Genomic DNA, 20,205 nt, shown 5'->3' on the forward strand with positions numbered 1-20,205 from the left:
TGTCTCATGAACGAACTGGCTCACTCCTCTTCCCCTTGTCCACTGAGAATGGCTGCTATTGCATATTGTGTGATGGATACATGCTGGTGATCGATCCAGTTGGCTGCGCGCGAGCAACCGTGCACCGGTGCACGACCGATTGGTAACGCTCTCTGGTACACCAACTCTGTAGTTTGTACTACCACTCTGCATGCCAAAAGAAACGTGGCGTACGGTCAAATTAACACGAGCCAATTGAACCCCATCCTCGGACACGTACGAATGAAACACCGCACCGCACGCCCGCGGGTACAACTTTTAATTACTTCGCCTGTGGCCTGTGCACGCAGAGGACGAATTAATTAACAGGCGCGTGAATCGATATCCACCACGTCGAGCCCGAGCAAGATCGAGGCAGGAAACAACGTCCCGGTCTGAATATTTTGTACGCCGGGCGCATTTGTTGCCGTTGGTCGTACACTCGTCGTACCGTGTACGTGCCGACTGGCCGGGTAATTGAACACCACGTACTACGTACTTGGACCGTGCCGGCCGGTACGTCGGCTCTGCTAGATCGTCAGAGGTCGCTGTTCATTTTCTGCTGCGTGTTCACAAAATCAAACGATGCATGCATGTGCTAGCAGAACTAAGGATTAAGGAACCAAATTACAGGAGCGGCCGCATCTAGCAGAGCTTATGCAGAACGCAGAATGCTGCTACCCACTCGATCGCCGTGTACGCTTACGTGCCAGCGTCCGGCTTAATTAGCTAGTGCCGGTTTGTCAAACAGCGTACTCGATCTCCCGGCCGGGACCTCAATTCTTAGCTTGGGGATCGATCGATTAGCTAGCAAATTAGAGTGTAGCCTGTACGTACGCACGTAGTTCCCACAAACTGAAGATTTCCCGACCAATGGATCCCCGACTCGCCGTTCCCTTTCGCGTAGCTTGGAGGTTACGTACTTACGTTCGCACAACTCTAGGACTAGCAAGCTATAGGTGTGTTCAAGACGAGACATTATAGCAAAACAAAAAGCCCGTCCGAGTAGTCACTTCTCGTGGCATGACAAACGTGTGTGCTAAATCGATTACAGTGAAGGGCTTGGTCAGGTTCTAGCTTGTACGGAGTAGTACACTGTACACCGCGATATTCTGCTTATGTCCCGTTTCTACATCATTATGAATTTACTACGGTTACTTAAATTTTTTATTTGACTAGTTAGGTGCCCGTAGGTGCCCGTGCGTTGCAACAGAATGAAAATATTTGTAGAAAAAAAGACAGTAAATAAAGTTCGTGATATGGATATCTCATCCCATTATTGATTTCTAACAACAAAATAACATCACTACATGTTTCTTGTTCACGCAAAAAAAATACTTGTCTTTCATATTTTACAATACATGGTGGTGAAATGTATGGAGGTGTTAATGTTCATTGGTCCAATCAACTTTAGAAATTTAGCAACACGACGATGCATGCTAAACTTAGCCAGGTGGCACCAAGCTTGTTGAGAAATCCACGTATGTCAGCTTCAGTCTATGCTTAATGGGTGTCATATATCTGAAAAGTTAGTACAGCTACTTAGAATAGGACAAATATATTTTGTTTGTTAGGTTCAAAGATCAAACAACACACCCAGATCTTTTTCCGTATAATAACTATATATGAGTGCAACAGTGGATTGTTGAGAGCAGCTCTAACTCATGGAAGAGTACAATTGCTTTAAGGTACTGTAAGCTCTCACTGCAGTCACTTCAATGTCCACACAGTTTCTAAAACAAGATGCATGCTGATCCAGCTACATATCCCATTGGTTACAGGGGCATGAATCATGTCAAGTTAAGATGATTTGGATGATGAGAAAATATCTCAACTCTTAATGGTATAAGTCGAATCTGGAGCATATCCCATTGGTTACAGGGGCATGAATCATGTCAAGTTAAGATGATTTGGATGATGAGAAAATATCTCAACTCTTAATGGTATATGTCAAATCTGGAACTCATTTTACTTCAGCTATCTTGGAGTCACAGTCAAGAGTTGAAGCTTTTGTGGAAATTTAAATATTCAATATCTTGAATATTTACGAACCAGGATCCTTGAAAAGTAAAACCATGTCATTGTCAGGAAGTACTAAAATCTTCATTAACACAACATCTGACAGTACCCATGCTTGCAATCAAAATTTAAGCTCTATCTAGTAAATATTCATTCTTTTATATCACCAATCAACACAAAAAGCAAGCTTAATGTAAGATAAGGGCACTGGATTACCTCTAGCATGAACAATGTGGAGATGTTGTTGAACGCATGAAAAAGTGAAAGACAACAAACATGACAAATTATAGAGGAGTTGGGTACCTTCTTATCAATATTTGTATAAAAAAACGATTAAAAAAACTTAGCAGTCGAAGAAATTTTGGATTCACTGGTAAGCTTTGAAGGCAAGACTCTAACAAGATATAGTCCAATCATTTTGCTACCAAGTCTCAGTGCAGCTCTTCCCTCTATATGAAATCTACCATGCACCAAACCATCAAGTGTAGAAGCTGTCAGAGTAGAAGCTGTCAGAGTAATAGATGAGCGCAAACCTCATAACAGACTGGGGATAACCAAAGATTCTGGATTGACAACCTTCAAGGTAGAGAGAAAAATTAGTATTCATCTATTGCAAATGTCCAGCAGCACAACTGACAATACAGAGAATTTCGTTACAATATGTTGTATTCTAAAACAAGGAAAAACATAAAATGTTGGCTCAGGCGTTTTTGTTTACACTTTCCACATTTTTATTTTACAACTACAGTGTGTACACAAATGTGCAGATCTTGCAAGAACAACATGGTAAGAACTCTGAAAAATAATTAGTAACAAAAGAAGGGCATGACTAAGTTACTGAGACCTGATTTTGAAAGTATGCTTGTGAGACCTGATGCTTGAAGTGCCAGGTGTGCAGACTTAACATGTTCTGGTGGAAAGCCTGAACCTATAAAGGTGTCCTAAATATTTAAGCAACGTTATGCTTTATAACCTGCAGAGGGATTCACGAAATCTCAAAAACTGAATGTCTATTGCAAAGTACTATTTGCCAAAATATGTCATCAGTAGTAACCAGTAAGGGAATAAAATTCTTATCAGATAATAGTCGCAATCATGTATTCATGTGAGTGACTAAACAAGAAAAGAGGGGGATTTGCTGACAAACTTATTTACTAAAATTGACAAGAAAACAACACGAGGACAACAATAGGACATAGAGGTTATCCAGTGGCACAAACAGGATCACGCTCAAGGCTCAACGGCAAGAATATGACCATGGAAATAATCATATAACATCTGAAAAAATTGACTATTGAAAACCGATAGGCTAGCATGTACTTCTCTTGATCATATATCCTAGGGAACATCTGAAAATGCTGAAAGTACCCTCTGTAGCTTCTCCATATGCTCCCTGCACTGAAAACGGAAATGGTGTGCTTTGAACAAAACGGTCATCTGAAGAATCCGTTGCATCCAAAGGCAAGTTTTCAAAGTAAACATGGAATCAAAGAACTTATGTAGCGCGACGAGGACGTCCCATAGTAGCAGTTGGTCATCCATTTTCTAAACTGGTCTTCAGTTGTGCTACCCAGACCATGTTTAATAGAGTGCCCAACTGCCCATCCATGGAAGGAAACCTCAATCAATTCAGATGCACATTGAGGAGGAACACGAAGAGAGGTAGGGATAGAGTTAGTTACCTTGAGGTGTTGGACGCCGGACGGGTGGTCCATGAGGGCGAAGCAGGGGGCCGGGCGGGGGGAGAGTAGCCGGCGGTGGAGGACGCCTGCGCGTGGGATGCCGATGAAGGCCAGCATTCCGGTATTGCCCCCCCGCCGAGCGCGTCCTCGATGCGCGTGAGAAGAGGAGGAGTGGCGGATGGCGTCCCTCGTCCAGCGGTCTGGTGCCGCCCCTGCCGCCGTCATTTGCCACTGCTTCATATGAGAGGAAGAGCGCTGATGGGACGGCGCTGGATCTGGAGGGTTAGGGAGGAGGTGCTCTGGGTCGGTGGCAGCAGTTGTCGAGGGAGAAAGGAAGCCGGAGATAATCACGGGATTTTGACCGGATGGCAAGGTTTAAATCGCGGGATATTGTTTTGTTTGGCATGCTCTCTGCGCGTGCGCGACGACAGACTACGAGACTAACGCAACTGGAAATTAAGAAATAGTAACGAAATTTAGACGTAGGACAACCAGGCTCGCAAAGCTCGACGGCGCCAACGGACAAAGCGAAGCGGGCTCGTGTCTCTCTCGCCACGCTGCATCGAATCTCCAGCGCCCAATTCCAATCGGACGGCCCCGGTCAACGCGGGCTGCTGAGCAAAACCGCGCGGCACGAAAGCGTTAACTCAATGAACTTCCGACCCCACATGTCAGACTCCTCCCCTAAACCACCAATCCCCAAACGGCCAAACCCCACGGTACCGGCAACAACCCAACCAAACCGCCTCCCACAGTCCCACCCCCCGTCTCCGCTCCCCCCATCGCCGCCGCCGCCGCCACCGGCGACGGCGACCCCGATGGGCGCCACCGCGTCCGTCCTCTCTCTCCCCGTGGCAGCCGCCTCCTTCCCCGGGGCCGCCACGGCTATCGCGGGCGCCGCCGGGTGCTTCGCCCTCGGCTACCTCCTCGCCCTCACTCGCTCCCCCCGCCACGCCGCCGATGACCCCACTTCCGGGGGCCCCTCGGACGACGAAGACTCCGAGGACGACTCGGAGGAAGATGATGACGAAAAATCCGGCCGCGGCCGCGCCCGCACGGCGAAGGGTGCCGCTGGGAGGAAGCGGACCGGTCTCCGGCTGCTGTTCTGGTCCCGGAACGTGGTCACCAAGTCCGACTCTGCCAGGGAAACGGAGAGGGCGCAGGCCCAGACCGCTTCCGCACCCCTGGAGATCGAGAACCTCGCCCAGATAATTGAGGATTTCAAGATGGTACTTGGAGTTTTTAGTGAAGAGCTCTTATCTGTACTCATTTCGTTGGTGTTTTTTGTGGATGGGTTGGCAGAATAGGGGATTGATTCCGTTGATTCTGTTTGCGTGGTGCAGGTGCTAGTGGTGAGAAATGACCTGAAGATGGGGAAGGGGAAAATCGCAGCGCAATGCAGGTAAATATCTTCAGTCACGAGGATCCTCATGTTGTTTGAGCAGTAGAAACTTAAATGTGGAACTGATGTCGATTATTCACACAGAGGGGTGGAATCATGGAATTGTCAATGTGTCATGTGGTTAATAGTTGATCCCTAGCTAATGTTTAACTGAGTCTGTTTCTCGGCAATAGGAGATGTTTGGGAGTTGGTGTATTTTTGATGGCTCTTATGACGACCTACTCTTATTAGCTTGGTAGGAGATGAACAAGGTTGTGTTAAAACTTAAAACATTTGTCTGTCTGGGATAAAGATGCGATTGCACAGGCAAATAGGTCATGCCAATGTCATGTGAGTACGTGACCCCAATCGAGTTGTGCTTCTTACTGTTAGTTGCCTATGCACCGGTATCTACTAAGTGTAGCGCCATGTCCTTCCATAGATCATCGTGCAGTTGCAGTGTACATTTCATAGCAGTTACCAGTATTATTTTGGTATTTTAGGTTAATCTAACAAATACCTATCCAGCCAATGTTTTTTCAATCGGAACTACTTGACCAGACAGCAAGAGGCAACTTTAGTACCAAACCAAATGCATTATTCACCCCTCCGATGGCATTCCTCATTGTCGCTAGAACTGGAAGCCATTAACCTAACAGGCTAACACAAGATGGTTCCTTGAACTCCAGGAGTTTATTCAACATCTTGAACATGATAGGAATGCTGCACAAACAATATTTGGTTTGTCTTGGTGCAATTTGATGTGGCAAGGAAACAAGTGGAACGTTTCAATTTCAAATCATCCTTATCTTCGCTTCTGAGTGCTTGTCACTTTCAGCAGCGGAAGAGTTATCATGTTCACTAGATTTTATTTTTATATTTGATATGGGAGTGGTGGGCTAATTATGCTACTTTATTTCGTCTTTCTGTTTGGTCAGCCATGCGACACTGGGCTTGTTTAAAAAACTCCAACAGAGAGCACCAAAGTCATTGAGAAGGTATTGTGAAATCATCAATAGCTACTTTCTGTTGTTCGTATTAGTGTGTAATCAAATGGCCTATCATGGCACAGAGATAATAAAAGGAAACCAAATTCCTTTATTTTGCCATTTTCATCTTTTGCAGGTGGGAGAGGTGTGGGCAAGTTAAGGTGGTTGTTAAAGTAGAAAGCGAGGAAGATATGCTTGTTTTACAAGTAAAAATTCTGCCCTTTTGCACACTGGCTCATTAATCTTGAAACTTCCTTGAGGTTATGACTTATGAACATATATTAGCATAGCAAACAAATAGTGCAAGTATGGAAACAGTCATCAAATGTTTTGCTCTACCAATCAGATAACAATTAGTAATAAAAATAATATTAAATATTGTTACTTTTTGATTGAATTGAACATTCTGCACAAGAATATGTCCTGTCCTGAAACAGCTCCAATAATCTTACTCCTCCCCCCTTTTTTAGAAAATGAAACCTTTGGTTCTTGCTTATTTGGCACGATTTTATTTTGTGTTACTTAAACTTTTCCTTATCCCATCACATTTAAATTCACTTCCGGGTGCAGGGGAGAGCAAAATCCACGAATCTGCCAACTCACATCACCATTGATGCTGGAAGAACACAAATTGCACCAAGTGAGTTGTTTCGATCTTAATTTACGCAATTCCCTTAATCCAGTTTAATTTGTCTGTTTATGTCTTGGATTGATTTGTTTTGTGTTGCAATCCTTTAGATTCAAGAACAGTCATGGCTATTCTCGGTATGTTACATGCATGCATGCCTTTGTGTATCATGTTTTTCAGTACTTGTGGACTTGTAGTTCGTTGCTGATTCTACTGTTAAATTTGAGCAGGGCCTGCTGACATGGTTGACGATGTCACTGGTGGTCTGAAGCTTTTGTAGAATCACTTCTTCATCCTCAAACATCAGAGTTCAAAGGGGAATGCTGAAATTTTGCAACGTACATTGGTCTTGCACTTCCACTGATCTGCAGCTGAAGAGTGAACCTTGGCTTCATTGCTTAACTTGATGTCGTTTTTCCAGCTAAGCCTTAAACAGTCAAGGGGTAAGGTGCCTGAGGCCTTTACTTGATATCGTTTTTCCAGGATTTATTTGAAAGGTCGTGCCTGCTTTTACCTGTACCACTGTTGTCTTTAGAGATCCTGTTTCAGTAAATCGGATGGATCTGTAGCCAAGAAGTTTTGGACCATTCATAAAATCTGTGACATAAATTTGTAGTCCAAAAAGTATATTTTAGTGTAACATGAAAAATCTGAACTCTTGTCTGGTTTTGCCCTCTTTTGATGCAAGTTCGAATCTTAGCAGAAATGAAGAGGTTACAATACTACTACTACAGTAGCAGCATGCAAGTTCGAATCTCAGCGGAAATGAAGAGGTTACAATAGTACCAGTAGCATGCAAGTTTTACTTCAGTCTGAACGGTAGAACAGAAACACAATGGTACAATGATGGAGTATATGAATATATCATCTTTTACGTACATACAGGCATCATGATTTACTGCAGCAGTTAAGCCGCTTTGATGAATGTAAAATAAGGAGTACATCTAATCATGAAATCATGATTTAGTGAAAGTTACCAGTCAAACAGGATGAACTAATTCTCTAATTCACAATACAGGTCAATTCTTTCCTCTCTTGCGTAATTCCTATCGGATTTTCAGATGCTCTGCAGCCTGCTGTTCCCACTGAATATACTGTTTAGAATCGCAGCCAGCCTCACGCCTCCCTGGGCAATCCTCTTCTGAACAACGGGCAGCGCCGAGAAGAAATAGTCATCTGCATGCAGTTCAAGTGTTCAGCATCAAGGATCCCATCATACTTCTTCCAAATGATCAAACCATGAATTGGTCATTTGCTGAATTTACACAAGCAAAACGGTGTGTAGTCTTTACGATCTCTTACCTCCTAAGGTGTCACCTTGCTCCACGCCCTCGTATGCGCCGCAGGCCAGCGCCGCGCTCTCCTGGGCGTACCTGCAATGCGATTCGATTCGATTTCAGCCGTTAGCCTCTCAAAATTCAGTTGTGCAGGTCGATTGTAGCAGGATTCATTCATGTAAGATGACGGCCGGTGAGCTTTACTTGTCGGCGCAGGTCTTTGTTCGGCTCCGGCAAGTCTCCCACTGCTTCTCTTCACTGGACCACTCGTCCTGTAAGACAAAAATTCAAGATGCTCAAATGAAAACTTGTCGGTGTATGCTGAAGTGATTTGTGCAGTTCAGACTTCAGACTGCAGAGGTAGGTTAGCTTACAGTGATGTTGCGCTGGATGGCGTCGATCATGGTGCTTTGGTCGTCGTTGTAGAAGTCCTTCATGGCCGTCTCGATGACGTTGACATCCCAGACGTGGTGCAGGTTGCTCTTCCGTCTGTACCAGTGGACGATGATGGTGTTGCCGCCGAGGTCGGCGACGTGGCCGCAGTGGAGCGGCTGGTGGACGTCGCCCACGAAGTGCGCCAGGAACATCAGGCTCTCCGTCGGATCAACTGATAACAGATAGAGGAGCGCGCGGTGTAAGCACTCACTCAGGAGGTAAAAACACAACATAATTTTTACTGCGTTATTAACAACTACTACTCGAAATAATTTAGGGGGATATGGGTCGGTTGAAGCTTAATTACATGTGCTTTCAGAGTCCTTGAGCGCGGCCGTGTAGTTGTTGATCGCCCCGACCACGCACATGTCCTTCTCCCCTTTCGTGTTGTGGCAGTCCCCTGTCCAGAAACAAGAAAGCCCAATAGAACCATCAATTCAAGCCAGTCCACAAGACGAAAAGCTGAATTCGGCTTTGCACGGTGCGTCACTGCTCGGGCAAACGCCTAACTTCCTCGCCCAATCTAACAAGCAATGTGAACACCGGACGCATCATCTCAAAAGATTAGATTGGCAGGCACTGATAAGCCGAGCCGGATAAGCAGTACGTATATCCCCTCGAAGATCCATCAAAGAAGCAAAAACTGTTCCCAGGCCTTTATCCGAAGAGACCCGGCCTTTAGCTGCAACCACTACTGACCAGACAGATCCATCAGTTGCTTCTGTAGCGGGTACGTGACGTGAGTAACGTGCCGTGACGAAATACTTCTAATTAATCAAGGACGAGCTCAAAGTCAAAGCACGCCTTAATGCCCAATCACGAGATACAGTACTAGACTATCTCTCCAAATGATTGGAGACTCAGCAACAACAGCAAGATTGATGGAGTGTACTGTTCTTCAGAGTTAAAAGCATATGAGAGCATTTTACGTACTGGCGTAGTTGAACTTGCAGTCACCGGGTGTGTCGGCGAAGTGCAGCGGGCTGGACCAGCGGTACCGGAAGCGCTGGGTGTCCGCCCACGAGCACACCTCCGCCAGCTCCCCCTTGGCCCACCCCGGCAGCAGCTCCTTCACCGCCGTCGCCGCCGCCTCCGTCAGGAAACTCTGCGAAAGAATTCGAATTCCACCTCAGTTAATTAACTCTGCCATGAAACCAGACAGAATTGAAATCACCAGTGCTGGTTAATTCAGATGTTTTAGGTACGTACATCGGCGATCTTGCAGGTCATGTAGTGTCCCTCCTTGCCCCACGCCTGGGCCGCCGGAGCCCTCGCCGCCGCGGCGACAAGGAGGAACTGAAGAAGCAGGAGCAAGCCCATCTTCCTAAGCTTGACTTGAGCTTCGCTAGCTCTTGTCCTTGTTCTCTGTGTTCAGTTGTTGTGTTGCTTTCTTTCCATCTTGTCCGGCTCTGCTATTTATACAACCAGCATTTTCGCAGATTCCTTATTCTGATCCTCGATGCTTTCTGGCACGAACAACCGGAGGGAGAAAGGAGTTTGAAACCTCCAAGGGACTGTTACTCGATTACTTCCATGTGGCTTCGATATAGCTCGATTGCTTGCGCCATGTGAGCATCTCGACCATGATCATGGGCTGCAGATAGATAGGTGTGGTTCGCATGTGCAGCACGTACGTAATATTTATAGCAGACTCCGTCTCTCCCCCGGGTCGCTATATATATCCGTTCCGTTGTAAATTTCCAAATCGACCCGGGTGACAGCGAACCTGCAGCTCCGGTTTCTGAATTCTGAACGGTACGACGGACGTGCGAGAAACCATCCCGAAATTGCTTGGTGCTTGCTCAACAGCAAACGACGACTAATTAAAGCATCTACTACTACTGTATAGGAATTATGCAAAGCTGCTCGTCTTAAACAATGAATCTGAGACCGAGGATAAGGTTTTATGTTACGAATTAAATGCAGAGTTCGCAGGATTATTATTGTAGTACGGAGTACTTCCTCCGTCTCATATCAAGTGACTTTCTATTACATGTACCTAGACGGCTAGATATTTTTTAGACATAGATACATTCATATTTGGACAAATTTGAGTCACTTAATATGAGATGGAGGGAGTAGTTGATAAGTCCAGTTTTGGATCGGAAGGACATGGAACTCTTGTGAGTTGTGAGGAGGTGCCAATTTAAAACTGCACGTCAAAGTTCCGCAGTTTTGCACGTTTTGTGTGTATATGCCCAGTTGATCAACGCCAGTGTGTCCTGTAAAGAAAGGCATCGGTGTGTTCCGCTCCGGCATTTGATCAACGGTGAGTCTGATGATCGCACAAGTGGCACGGACATGCAGCAAGATCACAAACTCGGCGGCTCATCCTCTGTGTAAAATGTACAGGGTTGCCGTGTCAACTGGTTTGTCACAAATAAGATCCACACACCATCCTCTCGCAAAAAAGAAAGAAAAAAAGAGATCGACACACCCTAAAACCGGGATTGTCTCAACAAACTTGGTAACTGAGGTTAGTAGTTTTGTACGGATCTAGTATTTCTCATACTAATATATATAGACTAGAAAAAAAACCGTGCGATGCTACGGAACAACGAAAAGTGTATCAAGCACGAGTCGGTGGAGGCGAAGTCTGGACATTGATTTTTTGATTGGATTGATTTCCATACTGAGATTGATACCGAGATTTTTTGTTTGGGTTCGGATTGATTTCCATACTGAGATGGATACGAAGAATTTTAGATTTCATGCTAAGGAGATTGATTTATTTTAGGACTGTTCTTATTATGTTGTGGCAAATTTGGACCGTACGATAATTTTCGGTAAATCTAAACCGTAGAATTTCTACTACTGAAATCGTGAATAAGGCGGGAGGTAAAGAAAATAAGGGACAGTGACATATTGATTGTAATTTTAACGAAGTTGACCGACTAACACCGACCAACAGCGCCCACCCATCACCACCGATTTCAATTTAATATATTGTAATAGATAGATTATCAGTAGCCAGTACTCCGCATCGGACAGTACAAAATGTATATTGACTAATGACAATGGTGTCAAGAAATACCCTGCGCACGATGGTCCTCCTAACAGCCGCCGCCGTCGCCTCCTCCATCTCCGCCTCTGCCTCCTCCATCTCCACCTCCTCCGCCACCATCGCCCCCGTGACCGCCGCCGCCGTCTCCTCCTTCGCCACCATCGTCTCCTCCGCCGCCACCATCGTCTCCCCCAGCTCCTCCTCCTCCTCCCTGTCGCCGTCCTCTGCCAGAATTAATGACATAGTGAACAATCAAGCGGAGCACGACGAAGACCACCGTCACAGTCACGAAGATGACGGGAACTTTTTTTTGATCCTCCATGAAAATGTCACAGCTACCTGATGCTGGACGATCGAGCTTCTCATGCAATGCAATCGATAGTCTGTGAGTTAAGAAAGACAGATTAACCGGACAGTATTTGAAGGCTTCGAAGCTCAGAGAAACGTCAGCGCGGATGACTAGTCATGCTCTGTTTCAATCCCGCGTAACACCGCTGAAGCCTTCGTCGGGCGCTGATCAGTACGTGCGCAGATTATTCGTTTTTACGTCTCTAAAGGTGAAGTTTGAACTTTTCGATAAAATCCGTCCGCGTGGCTGCAGCCTGCATGCAGGCAACATGTATGTACTTGTGTCGTTTTACTTATCGGTTTTGCTAACGCTCAGTCGCCTGAGAAACGTTATTTCCCAGTCGATTCAGTTTTGCCAGCGATTTGCATGTACGTGAACTGATTTCCGATCGGTTTCTATTGAGTCGACGATGGTTGCCGTGAGCAGGCCAGGTGAGGTGGATGGGCCTGGATTGACTTGTGAGTGTCATGATGGTTTTATGGGCTGGTTTTCGTGTGTATAATCCAATAACCCGTGGAAGTGTGTCTCGTTTTTTTTGCTTGGTTACATTTTGACTTCTCTTTTTATTTCTACCTAGAAGTTACATATTTTTGTTCTACGTAGATTCTGAATATATATACATTATGGGCAAGGCTAGGTTTTGGGCCTATCTAATTCAATACAAAAGATTAAGAGTGCAACTGATTTTTTTTTGTGAAATTTTGATTTTGAAATGTACAATTGCATATTGCATCTTCGGACGGCTAAAATTACACATGTTTCTTTGTGGTCAAATTTGGATTCTGAAATGTACAATTGGATATTGCACCTTCGGACGACTAAAATTGCACATGAAATTTTGTCTGCAAATTTGGATCTTGAAATGTACAATTGGATATTGCACATTCGGACGCCTAAAATTGCACATGAAATTTTGTATGCAAATTTGGATTTTGAAATGTGCAATTGGATATTGCATCTTCAGACGGCTAAAATTCCGCATGTTTTCTGTGTGCAAATTCAAATTTTTGAAATGTGCAATTGGATATTGCACCTTCGTATGACTAAAATAGTAAATAAAATTTCAGGCGCAATTTTTTAAATTGCACATAAAGTTAGATGTTAATTTCTGAAAGTTGCAGATTCAAGTCAGGTATTACTACATGAAACCGATGTTATTTTTTGTCTTTTATAGACCAAGGCCTAAATGTTAGGTGCAAGTACTCTTATAAGGCCCATAAACATGTCAGCCCACGAAAAAAAAGCCCAAGCCATGCACTCTGTAGGCTGACGGGGAAGGGAGGGTCAATCGATCGAGGGAAACGTACGTCGACTGAGAAACACAGTTTCTCAGTTGACTGGCTCGTAGTCACTCCCTTTACTTATCGCTTGCTTGCATTGCAGGGCAACACGCTGGTCATGACTCATGAGTTCTGTCAGAAAGAATAGTTTGCGCTTCATAAGGGTGATTTGTCAACCACACCTCGCATTTATGCTGAGTTGGTGACATGTACGGAGTACTTCGGTATCAGTTGCCACACATAAGTCATGTCAGTTCGACGAAGATGCGCCTAATTCCTAAAGAAATCTAAAGAAAAGATGCAGGAATCTTCGTCGTTGTCAGGCCCAGAGCCCCTGTTAATGAAATCGGAATCAAGATCATTGTTGACAAATGCTAGAGATCTACTTTGCTTCTTCACCGCATGACCTTGGCTTACGTACTCTTCTTTGGACTCACCATTGTCTGTAATCCATATCATTGAAAGAATTTGGTCCTTTACTCCTTTTTCTTTCTATGTCTCTTTTGATAATTAAGTTTGGTTACACTCTGCCATTAGAACTGTGCAAGACGGTCTCTTTCTTTCGATTTGTGAACGTATACAAACATATATATTTACTCGGTGGAAATTTTGAACATTATCACACAATGTCTCTGTTATTTATGTAAGATGTATAAATAGACCACACAACGAGTTTGCACGTGTACAATATATGAAAATGTATGAATATAGAAAAACGAAAATTAAGTGATGAATATATGACTCTCACTGCAACAATATATCGTGGTGCTTATGCATGTAACACTGCATGTGTTTCCTTAACAGCATCCTCCTCCGCCTCCACATCCTCCATCACCTCCGCTGCCACCTCCTCCTCCTCCTCCACCGCCGCCGCCTCCGCCCACGTAGCCACCGTCCACATAGCCGCCGCTGGCATCTCCTCCGCCTGCATAGCCGCCGATGGCATATCCTTCGCCTACACTGCCGCTTGTAGCCCCGTAGGAGGCGCTGCCGTGGGGCCTTGTAGTTGTAGGCTTCTTCCTGCTGTCCGTCACATGCAATGCAACTGGTGTGGGGGCAGATGGCACTACCGCTTTCCGGGCATCCGGTGCAGCTAGGTTCACCGTCAACCCCGTGGATTAAGGTGCAGGTCGACCCTTGCCCCTAGAATTACCAGCAGGGTCAGGACCCACAGCCGGGGCACAGTTAGGTTCAGGATTGAGGTGCAGGTCGATCCTTGCCCCTGGAATTACCAGCAAGGTCAGGACCCACATCCGGTGCAGCTAGGTTCACCGTCGACCCCATGGATTGAGGTGCAGGTCGACCCTTGCCCCTGGAATTACCAGCATGGTTAGGAGGATCAGCAGTAGGGTCAACCCGCCCCGTCACATTTGCAGAAGAATAACTTTTCTTGTGGCCAGCGAAGCCAAACACGTCGATGGCCAGGATCGTCGCAACCGTGGGCAGGAAGCCGAATGCCACCAGACCCACGACGACGGTGCTGGGGGCATAGTAGCCGAATGCCAGACCATCGTAATAGTTGAAGTTGCTCGATCGAGCTCAGCTCCCCTCCGATCGATCTTTACTTGTTGTACTCCTTCCGTCAGACAGGATGAACTGAGAAGATCCGCAGGCCAAAGTATTTGTAGGCTGTACGTACATACGGTAAAGGGGAAATTACCGTCCGTCAAGTAATTATTTTAAGTTGACCGGTGAAGTCTTCGGTCAAGTGCTCTGTTTAGTTTTCCTGCACTCGCCGCATCAATTGCTGTAGCTGGCGCGGTGGATGATGTCATGCATGCTGACGAGTTTACCCTGATGGATTTGTACCTACGTGGTACGTAGTTATATGAGTTTACATGCATGTATTAACGCACGAGTTTGAAATTTGAACTAGCTCGGTGGACAATGGATGGTTATGCATGGTTCCAAGGTATTTCGCGTGTTCAACTTTGCCGCGTTTCTGCAAACCGACATAGACTTGTCGACTGCGTGTATTTGCATGCACACGCAAACGACATGTATCCTTACGAGTTACGGTTTCGGTTAACCGACGTACTCGATCGCTTTCGCATAAACGTACGGCTCTAACGAACACAGTCCGATCAATTCATAGTTTTCATGGGCACCATCTGGAGTTGTGGTGTTGATTAAGTGGCAATTTCGCAGCAAGCTGCACGCTAGCTGGCTAGACTGGTCAAATTTATTTTGTTCTAGACCGACCCTAGACCTCATGCTTGCACCAGGCCCAAACCTCTTTTGTTTCTGTTTTTTTTTCCTTTCGTTCTTTTTATAGAATTCCTTACTTATTTTTCCTCTTGCGGTTTTTTTTTGTATTTGTGTTTTCAACTGTTTCTATTAGTTTTTTTCATGTGTTATCACTTCTTTTTTTCAAAAAGAGAAGAAAACGTAGGCTCACATAGACGAAATGCGTTGAAGTTTTAACAGTAGGCTCATGTCACCCTGCGCAAAACCGAACTGAAAACCAAAAACCAGAGAAAAATAACTGAAATTTCGGTTTCCTGATTTTCGGGTTCAGGTCTGGTTTTAGGAAAGCCGAACCGAATGACTTTCGGTTTTTCGGTTAAACCGAATTAACCGAAACCCCACTGTACGAAGGAAAAATATGCGGGTGCCACTTGGGCTAAGAGACATTTGTTAATTTCCTAAGGAAAACATATTTTTGACTAGTTCACCTGTCAGGCTTCCAGGTTTGGCTATTTTCCCTTGGCTGTTGCTATTGGGCTGGGTATACTAGTCAGTAGCATTATACATGCTCTTGACAACATATTGCGTACTGGTGTTTGAATTTATGTGTGACAAAACGTTATGTGTTGCTCAAAAATTCGCATCAAATTTGGTTATTTTGGTTATTACCGAAACCGAACCGAAACCGAATGGTTAAAACCGAAACCGACCGTATTTTTATACGTAACCGTATTAACCGAAGTATACAAACCGTAATAACCGAACCGAAAGACCGAACGCACACCCAGAGGCTCACGGCAACATTCATGATTTTCTGTGATTCTTTCAATTTTCTCGGAACTTCTACTTTTGGATTCAAATTTTGAAACTAGAAAATGTCATTTTCCTACTAGTCTTTTGCCTAATCAAGTTGAAATTTTGACAACAGGCAGTGAGCATGATTTTTTATTTTCTCTATTTTTCGTCCAAATTTTCTGGAATGAAAAAACATTTTGTTGAGTCGGTAAAAACCTGCCACGCATGTGAAAACCACCTTCCGACTGCGTCAGGGGTGATTTAAACAATATTAAAACTTGAAGGTGGTGTTTTAACCAGTATTGGAATTCAAGGGGTAATTTAAACCATGTGGTTTGTTCGGGTTGCAATATAGATTTATCGCTCGATATTTTGGCATCGGGTGACTGTAGACCCCAGTTTCTTTTTATAAAAGATGCGTCAAGATTTGAGTTAGTGTAAAGCTAAATGTATAACTATTTAGAAGGGGTCGTCCTATGCATCCGGCTGCTTCGGTGTATCCCTGCATCTGCCGCATCTCAACCGGCTGATTCAAATCCACGGTCCCGATCCCGTACTTGGAAATTTGCAACAAAACGCCGCAGCCTCCCTACCTTAATCATGTTAATTTCGCAAACACCCCTCCGCCAAGCGCAGGTCTCCTGATTCCAGCCTATGTACTACATTTCCCCAATCTCCCGACTGCTCCGACGATCCTCAACACAGTGGCCAACAGCAATGATGAATGTGCGCATGCATGTTTGGAGGCAGCGGACCATGTCCAGGAGGCAATCGACTACTTCTGAGACCAGCGTTGCGTTGTTCTCCTGCCGGACGATCTTGGAGATCCGAGGAGGCGGCGACCAGATCCTGGGGACGGAGATTTGCTGGTACTCCGCGACTCTCACCGCGCTACGTTGGCGACGATCATCACATCCCCGACTTTTTTACTTGTTTTACTTGTGCGATTCTTCTTATCACTAGCCCTCCCCAGTGATTCATTGCAAGCTGTTGATTGACTCGATTGCTCTATGAACCGAATGAATGAGATAAAGAAATTGGTTCAGTTGAGAATGGGTCGCTAGTTGATACACTTACTAATCTATACGCCATAAAATTTAGCAAAAATATCAATTCAGATGCAACGCAGGGCCGGTGATTAAACGTATCCTTGATTTATTGCGTTGGCTAAGTATTGCCCTTGTCTTCGGCTCGCTCATTCGTGGACGCCATCAAGATAAATTTGAAGCACCCGCTGCATGCCCTTACTCACTTCTTGCCGGCCGGTGCTCAACACTCTGTCAAGGCTGGCAAGGCTTTCCTGCTCATCGAGTCAGAGGTGATTTGGGCCTGGGTGCCTCCGGGACAACAGCACAGGCGCACACTTGTAATCGCCGTTGTTGGCCACCATATTGTAAATCGGCCAAGATTGGAGAAAAGAGCACACAGGCTGGAGAGCCTGCAGGCTTGATCGGGACCGTGGATTTGAATCGGCCGGTTGAGATGCGAAGGATGCTGGGATGCACCGAAGTAGCCGAATGCGTAGGATAAGATCCCTATTTAGAACTACATCAAAATTTGATGTAAATAAACGCAAATGTATAATTATTTACAACTTTTTAGAAACGGGGAGAGTACATAACTAAGAAACATCCATTAAAGAAAAGAGCATTGTCTTACATTTGTACACAGCTATTCATTACGAGTACACTGCAAATTTGTATCTACAATTCTACATCCTTCAATAAACGAATGGTGATGTTTTCCAACGACGATATCTATCGGGGGCTTTCTAAAAGGCTCCACCGCCTCCTCCTCCACCGCTGAATCATCCTCCTCCGCCGCCGCCGCCACCATCTCCGCCCCCAAAGCCTCCGCCGCCCCCTCCTCCTCCGCCGCCGCCACCATCTCCGCCCCCAAAGCCTCCGCCGCCCCCTCCTCCGCCACCGTCGCCTCCATATCCACCGCCGTCACCCCCTCCGCCAGCGCCGTCTCCGCCTACGTAGCCGCCATCGTCACCTCCATCAGGACCATCTTCTCCCCCACCTCCGTCTCCCCCTCCCCCTCCCCCTCCGCCTCCCTCTAAATCTCCCCCTCCACCTCCTCCGGCAGATTTGAAACAGCGGCTGGCGATGGCAAGCATGGCGGCCACAGCGATCATAATCGAGGCCCCGATAGCAAAAATTTTACCCGGGTGGAGCATCGCAGCTAGTAGCTGGTGATGTGCAATCGGGTTGGCTTCTCAATCGATTGTCCTTGAGCCGGTCGGCCAGTATTTGAAGGCCTCGAAACCGTGCCGGCAGCAGAGAAATGTCTGCTCTGTTGACTTGTTCATCGTCATGCTTTGTTCTGCACTCCTAGTAACCGCTGAAGTCTTCGATCGAATGCTATTTTTATGTGGATTGTCAAGTTTGAACTGGTTTCCAAGGTTGTATTACGCGTGATAACTCACCCGCCTGGCTGCAGACTGCACTTTTCTTCCTGCTTGCGTTGAAGTTTTCTTACTCCGTATTAAACTCAGGTTTGCTCTGTGTCCTGTTTTTCTCGCATGCTCTTGCCAGTTTCATGGAGCTCAAGATTTATTTATCTATATATTCGCATTTGATTTTACTTGTAAAGAAAGATTGAATGAATCTGCTAGGAGAGAAGAAGTCAAGTAACAACAGAGCATATCACACAAGAAATCAGACAGATGATTAATCAAAACACAAATATCACACAAGTTGCAGTTGGCACACACATATAGCTGGACATCTTACACACACACACATAGTTGTTCCATGCACAAATTAATACTCAAGATACTTAAACAAACAGAGTGGATAGATATAGCAAAGAGGTGTTTTGTCAGGCCTCTTTTAGCAATCATCTTCATAATATTCACTCACTACAACTTCCTCGACATGATGTGATGAAAATTTTCAGTTGCTTCAAGATCCCACCCCTGTGACGTGATTGACTCCTTGTCCCGAACAAGAAGAGACCAAGCAACGGTAATCTCCACCTCAACCTTAGTGTCACCAAGGAAACATGTACTCTGACTCACATTGAAAGTTTCGGCCGTGAAGCTAACCTCACCTTGTGCAGAGACATCACCAGATGGGGAATAGGCTTGTATGACAAATTTCAAGGTTCCTCCCAGTGGTACAGAAACAACCTCCCTCGACAGAGAAAGGTAACCATGTGAACAATCAGGCATTGCTTTACCACGAGAATCAAGCAACACAATTTCCCTCGATGAGGGATCAGTGAAAGAAGTTACTTCACTCCCAGTCGCCATAGCTGTCTGTGACGGTGAGGAGCAAGCAACTCGACCGCCATATTCAGAAGGCCATGACTTATCTCTAACACGGACACTCAAGATAGTGGCCTGGACCGCTTGCTCAATTCGTTCCATGCACATTTCTATTTTGCAGAAGCAGTTCTCAAGGCAAATGGTAGACACACCGGTTTCCCACGCAGTATACTCGCACACACGACTGATCAATGGTCTATCTCGAGAAATATTCTTGCCTTTTACTCTTAGTTGCACTTCGAAGTCAACAGGTTCTCTACACAAAATTGCACGAGATGGGCCAATCAAGCGCAAAAATGGATCCTGCAAGCATGATCGATCACCCTATTAGTATACCCATGAAAATGAAATACTGGAAGAATAAAGAAGTATTATACTCGTAAGCAAACTAACACATAGACATGAAAAAGAAAAAATAAGAAGTGTTGGAAAGGATTCTTTTTAAATAGCAGCAAAATATTTATGCGTTGCTACGGATAAAACAAATTAGACTGCACGACAATAAATTAGATTAAAAACACAACTATATATTAGTGGCGCTTGCTAGTTATTTTATCTCAAATTTGATGAAAAACGTCATCACTATCTTAATTAATTAATAGATTCGATTGTTTTCATATGGAGGAGGTGAGAAGGAGGCAGGGAGGTGAAACACCACTGCCACCAATTGACTTGTTTTATATAAGATTAAAAGAAATAGTATACAATGTGCAAGGATGTGGGCAGGCATTAAGATTCGCAAAAGAAAATAAATAGCAAATCAAAATGCTAGCAAACATACGTCTTGCTTGAGTTTCTGGGGCATGATCCTATCACAAGAGAAGAGAAGGTTGCGATTTCGATCCACGACGTCTCGGGCAGCAACGACGCCATACACAGACAAAGGC

The 20,205-nt window shown here is 45.1% G+C and overlaps 2 protein-coding genes and 2 long non-coding RNA genes across 4 annotated transcripts; 2 read left to right on the plus strand and 2 right to left on the minus strand.

The window, feature by feature from the left end:
* Positions 1–1,278: 1,278 nt before the first annotated feature.
* LOC104585453 lies at positions 1,279–4,214 on the minus strand. Its single transcript, XR_733264.3, has 2 exons — positions 3,720–4,214; positions 1,279–3,634 (listed from the first exon to the last, which is right to left on the minus strand). It is a non-coding gene; the product is annotated as an uncharacterized LOC104585453 (long non-coding RNA).
* Positions 4,215–4,428: 214 nt separating this feature from the next.
* On the plus strand, positions 4,429–7,376 carry LOC100840692 (peptidyl-tRNA hydrolase 2, mitochondrial). The gene is made up of 7 exons (XM_003580665.3): positions 4,429–4,948; positions 5,063–5,121; positions 6,039–6,098; positions 6,226–6,295; positions 6,660–6,729; positions 6,828–6,854; positions 6,948–7,376. The coding sequence occupies exons 1-7, from the start codon at positions 4,538–4,540 to the stop codon at positions 6,995–6,997; spliced, it is 747 nt and encodes a 248-aa protein (XP_003580713.1). The 5' UTR covers positions 4,429–4,537; the 3' UTR covers positions 6,998–7,376.
* Positions 7,377–7,553: 177 nt separating this feature from the next.
* Positions 7,554–10,066, minus strand: LOC100840993 (endonuclease 2). Its single transcript, XM_003580666.4, has 7 exons — positions 9,639–10,066; positions 9,363–9,534; positions 8,737–8,829; positions 8,369–8,601; positions 8,199–8,266; positions 8,020–8,090; positions 7,554–7,893 (listed from the first exon to the last, which is right to left on the minus strand). Exons 1-7 carry the CDS (start codon positions 9,747–9,749, stop codon positions 7,775–7,777), a joined length of 867 nt encoding a protein of 288 aa, XP_003580714.1. The 5' UTR covers positions 9,750–10,066; the 3' UTR covers positions 7,554–7,774.
* A 7,768-nt stretch (positions 10,067–17,834) lies between these two features.
* On the plus strand, positions 17,835–19,484 carry LOC112269424. Its single transcript, XR_002961271.1, has 3 exons — positions 17,835–18,544; positions 18,949–19,016; positions 19,111–19,484. It is a non-coding gene; the product is annotated as an uncharacterized LOC112269424 (long non-coding RNA).
* Positions 19,485–20,205: the final 721 nt, after the last annotated feature.

This window comes from Brachypodium distachyon, chromosome 5 (assembly GCF_000005505.3).
Source record: "Brachypodium distachyon strain Bd21 chromosome 5, Brachypodium_distachyon_v3.0, whole genome shotgun sequence".
NCBI lineage: Eukaryota > Viridiplantae > Streptophyta > Magnoliopsida > Poales > Poaceae > Brachypodium > Brachypodium distachyon.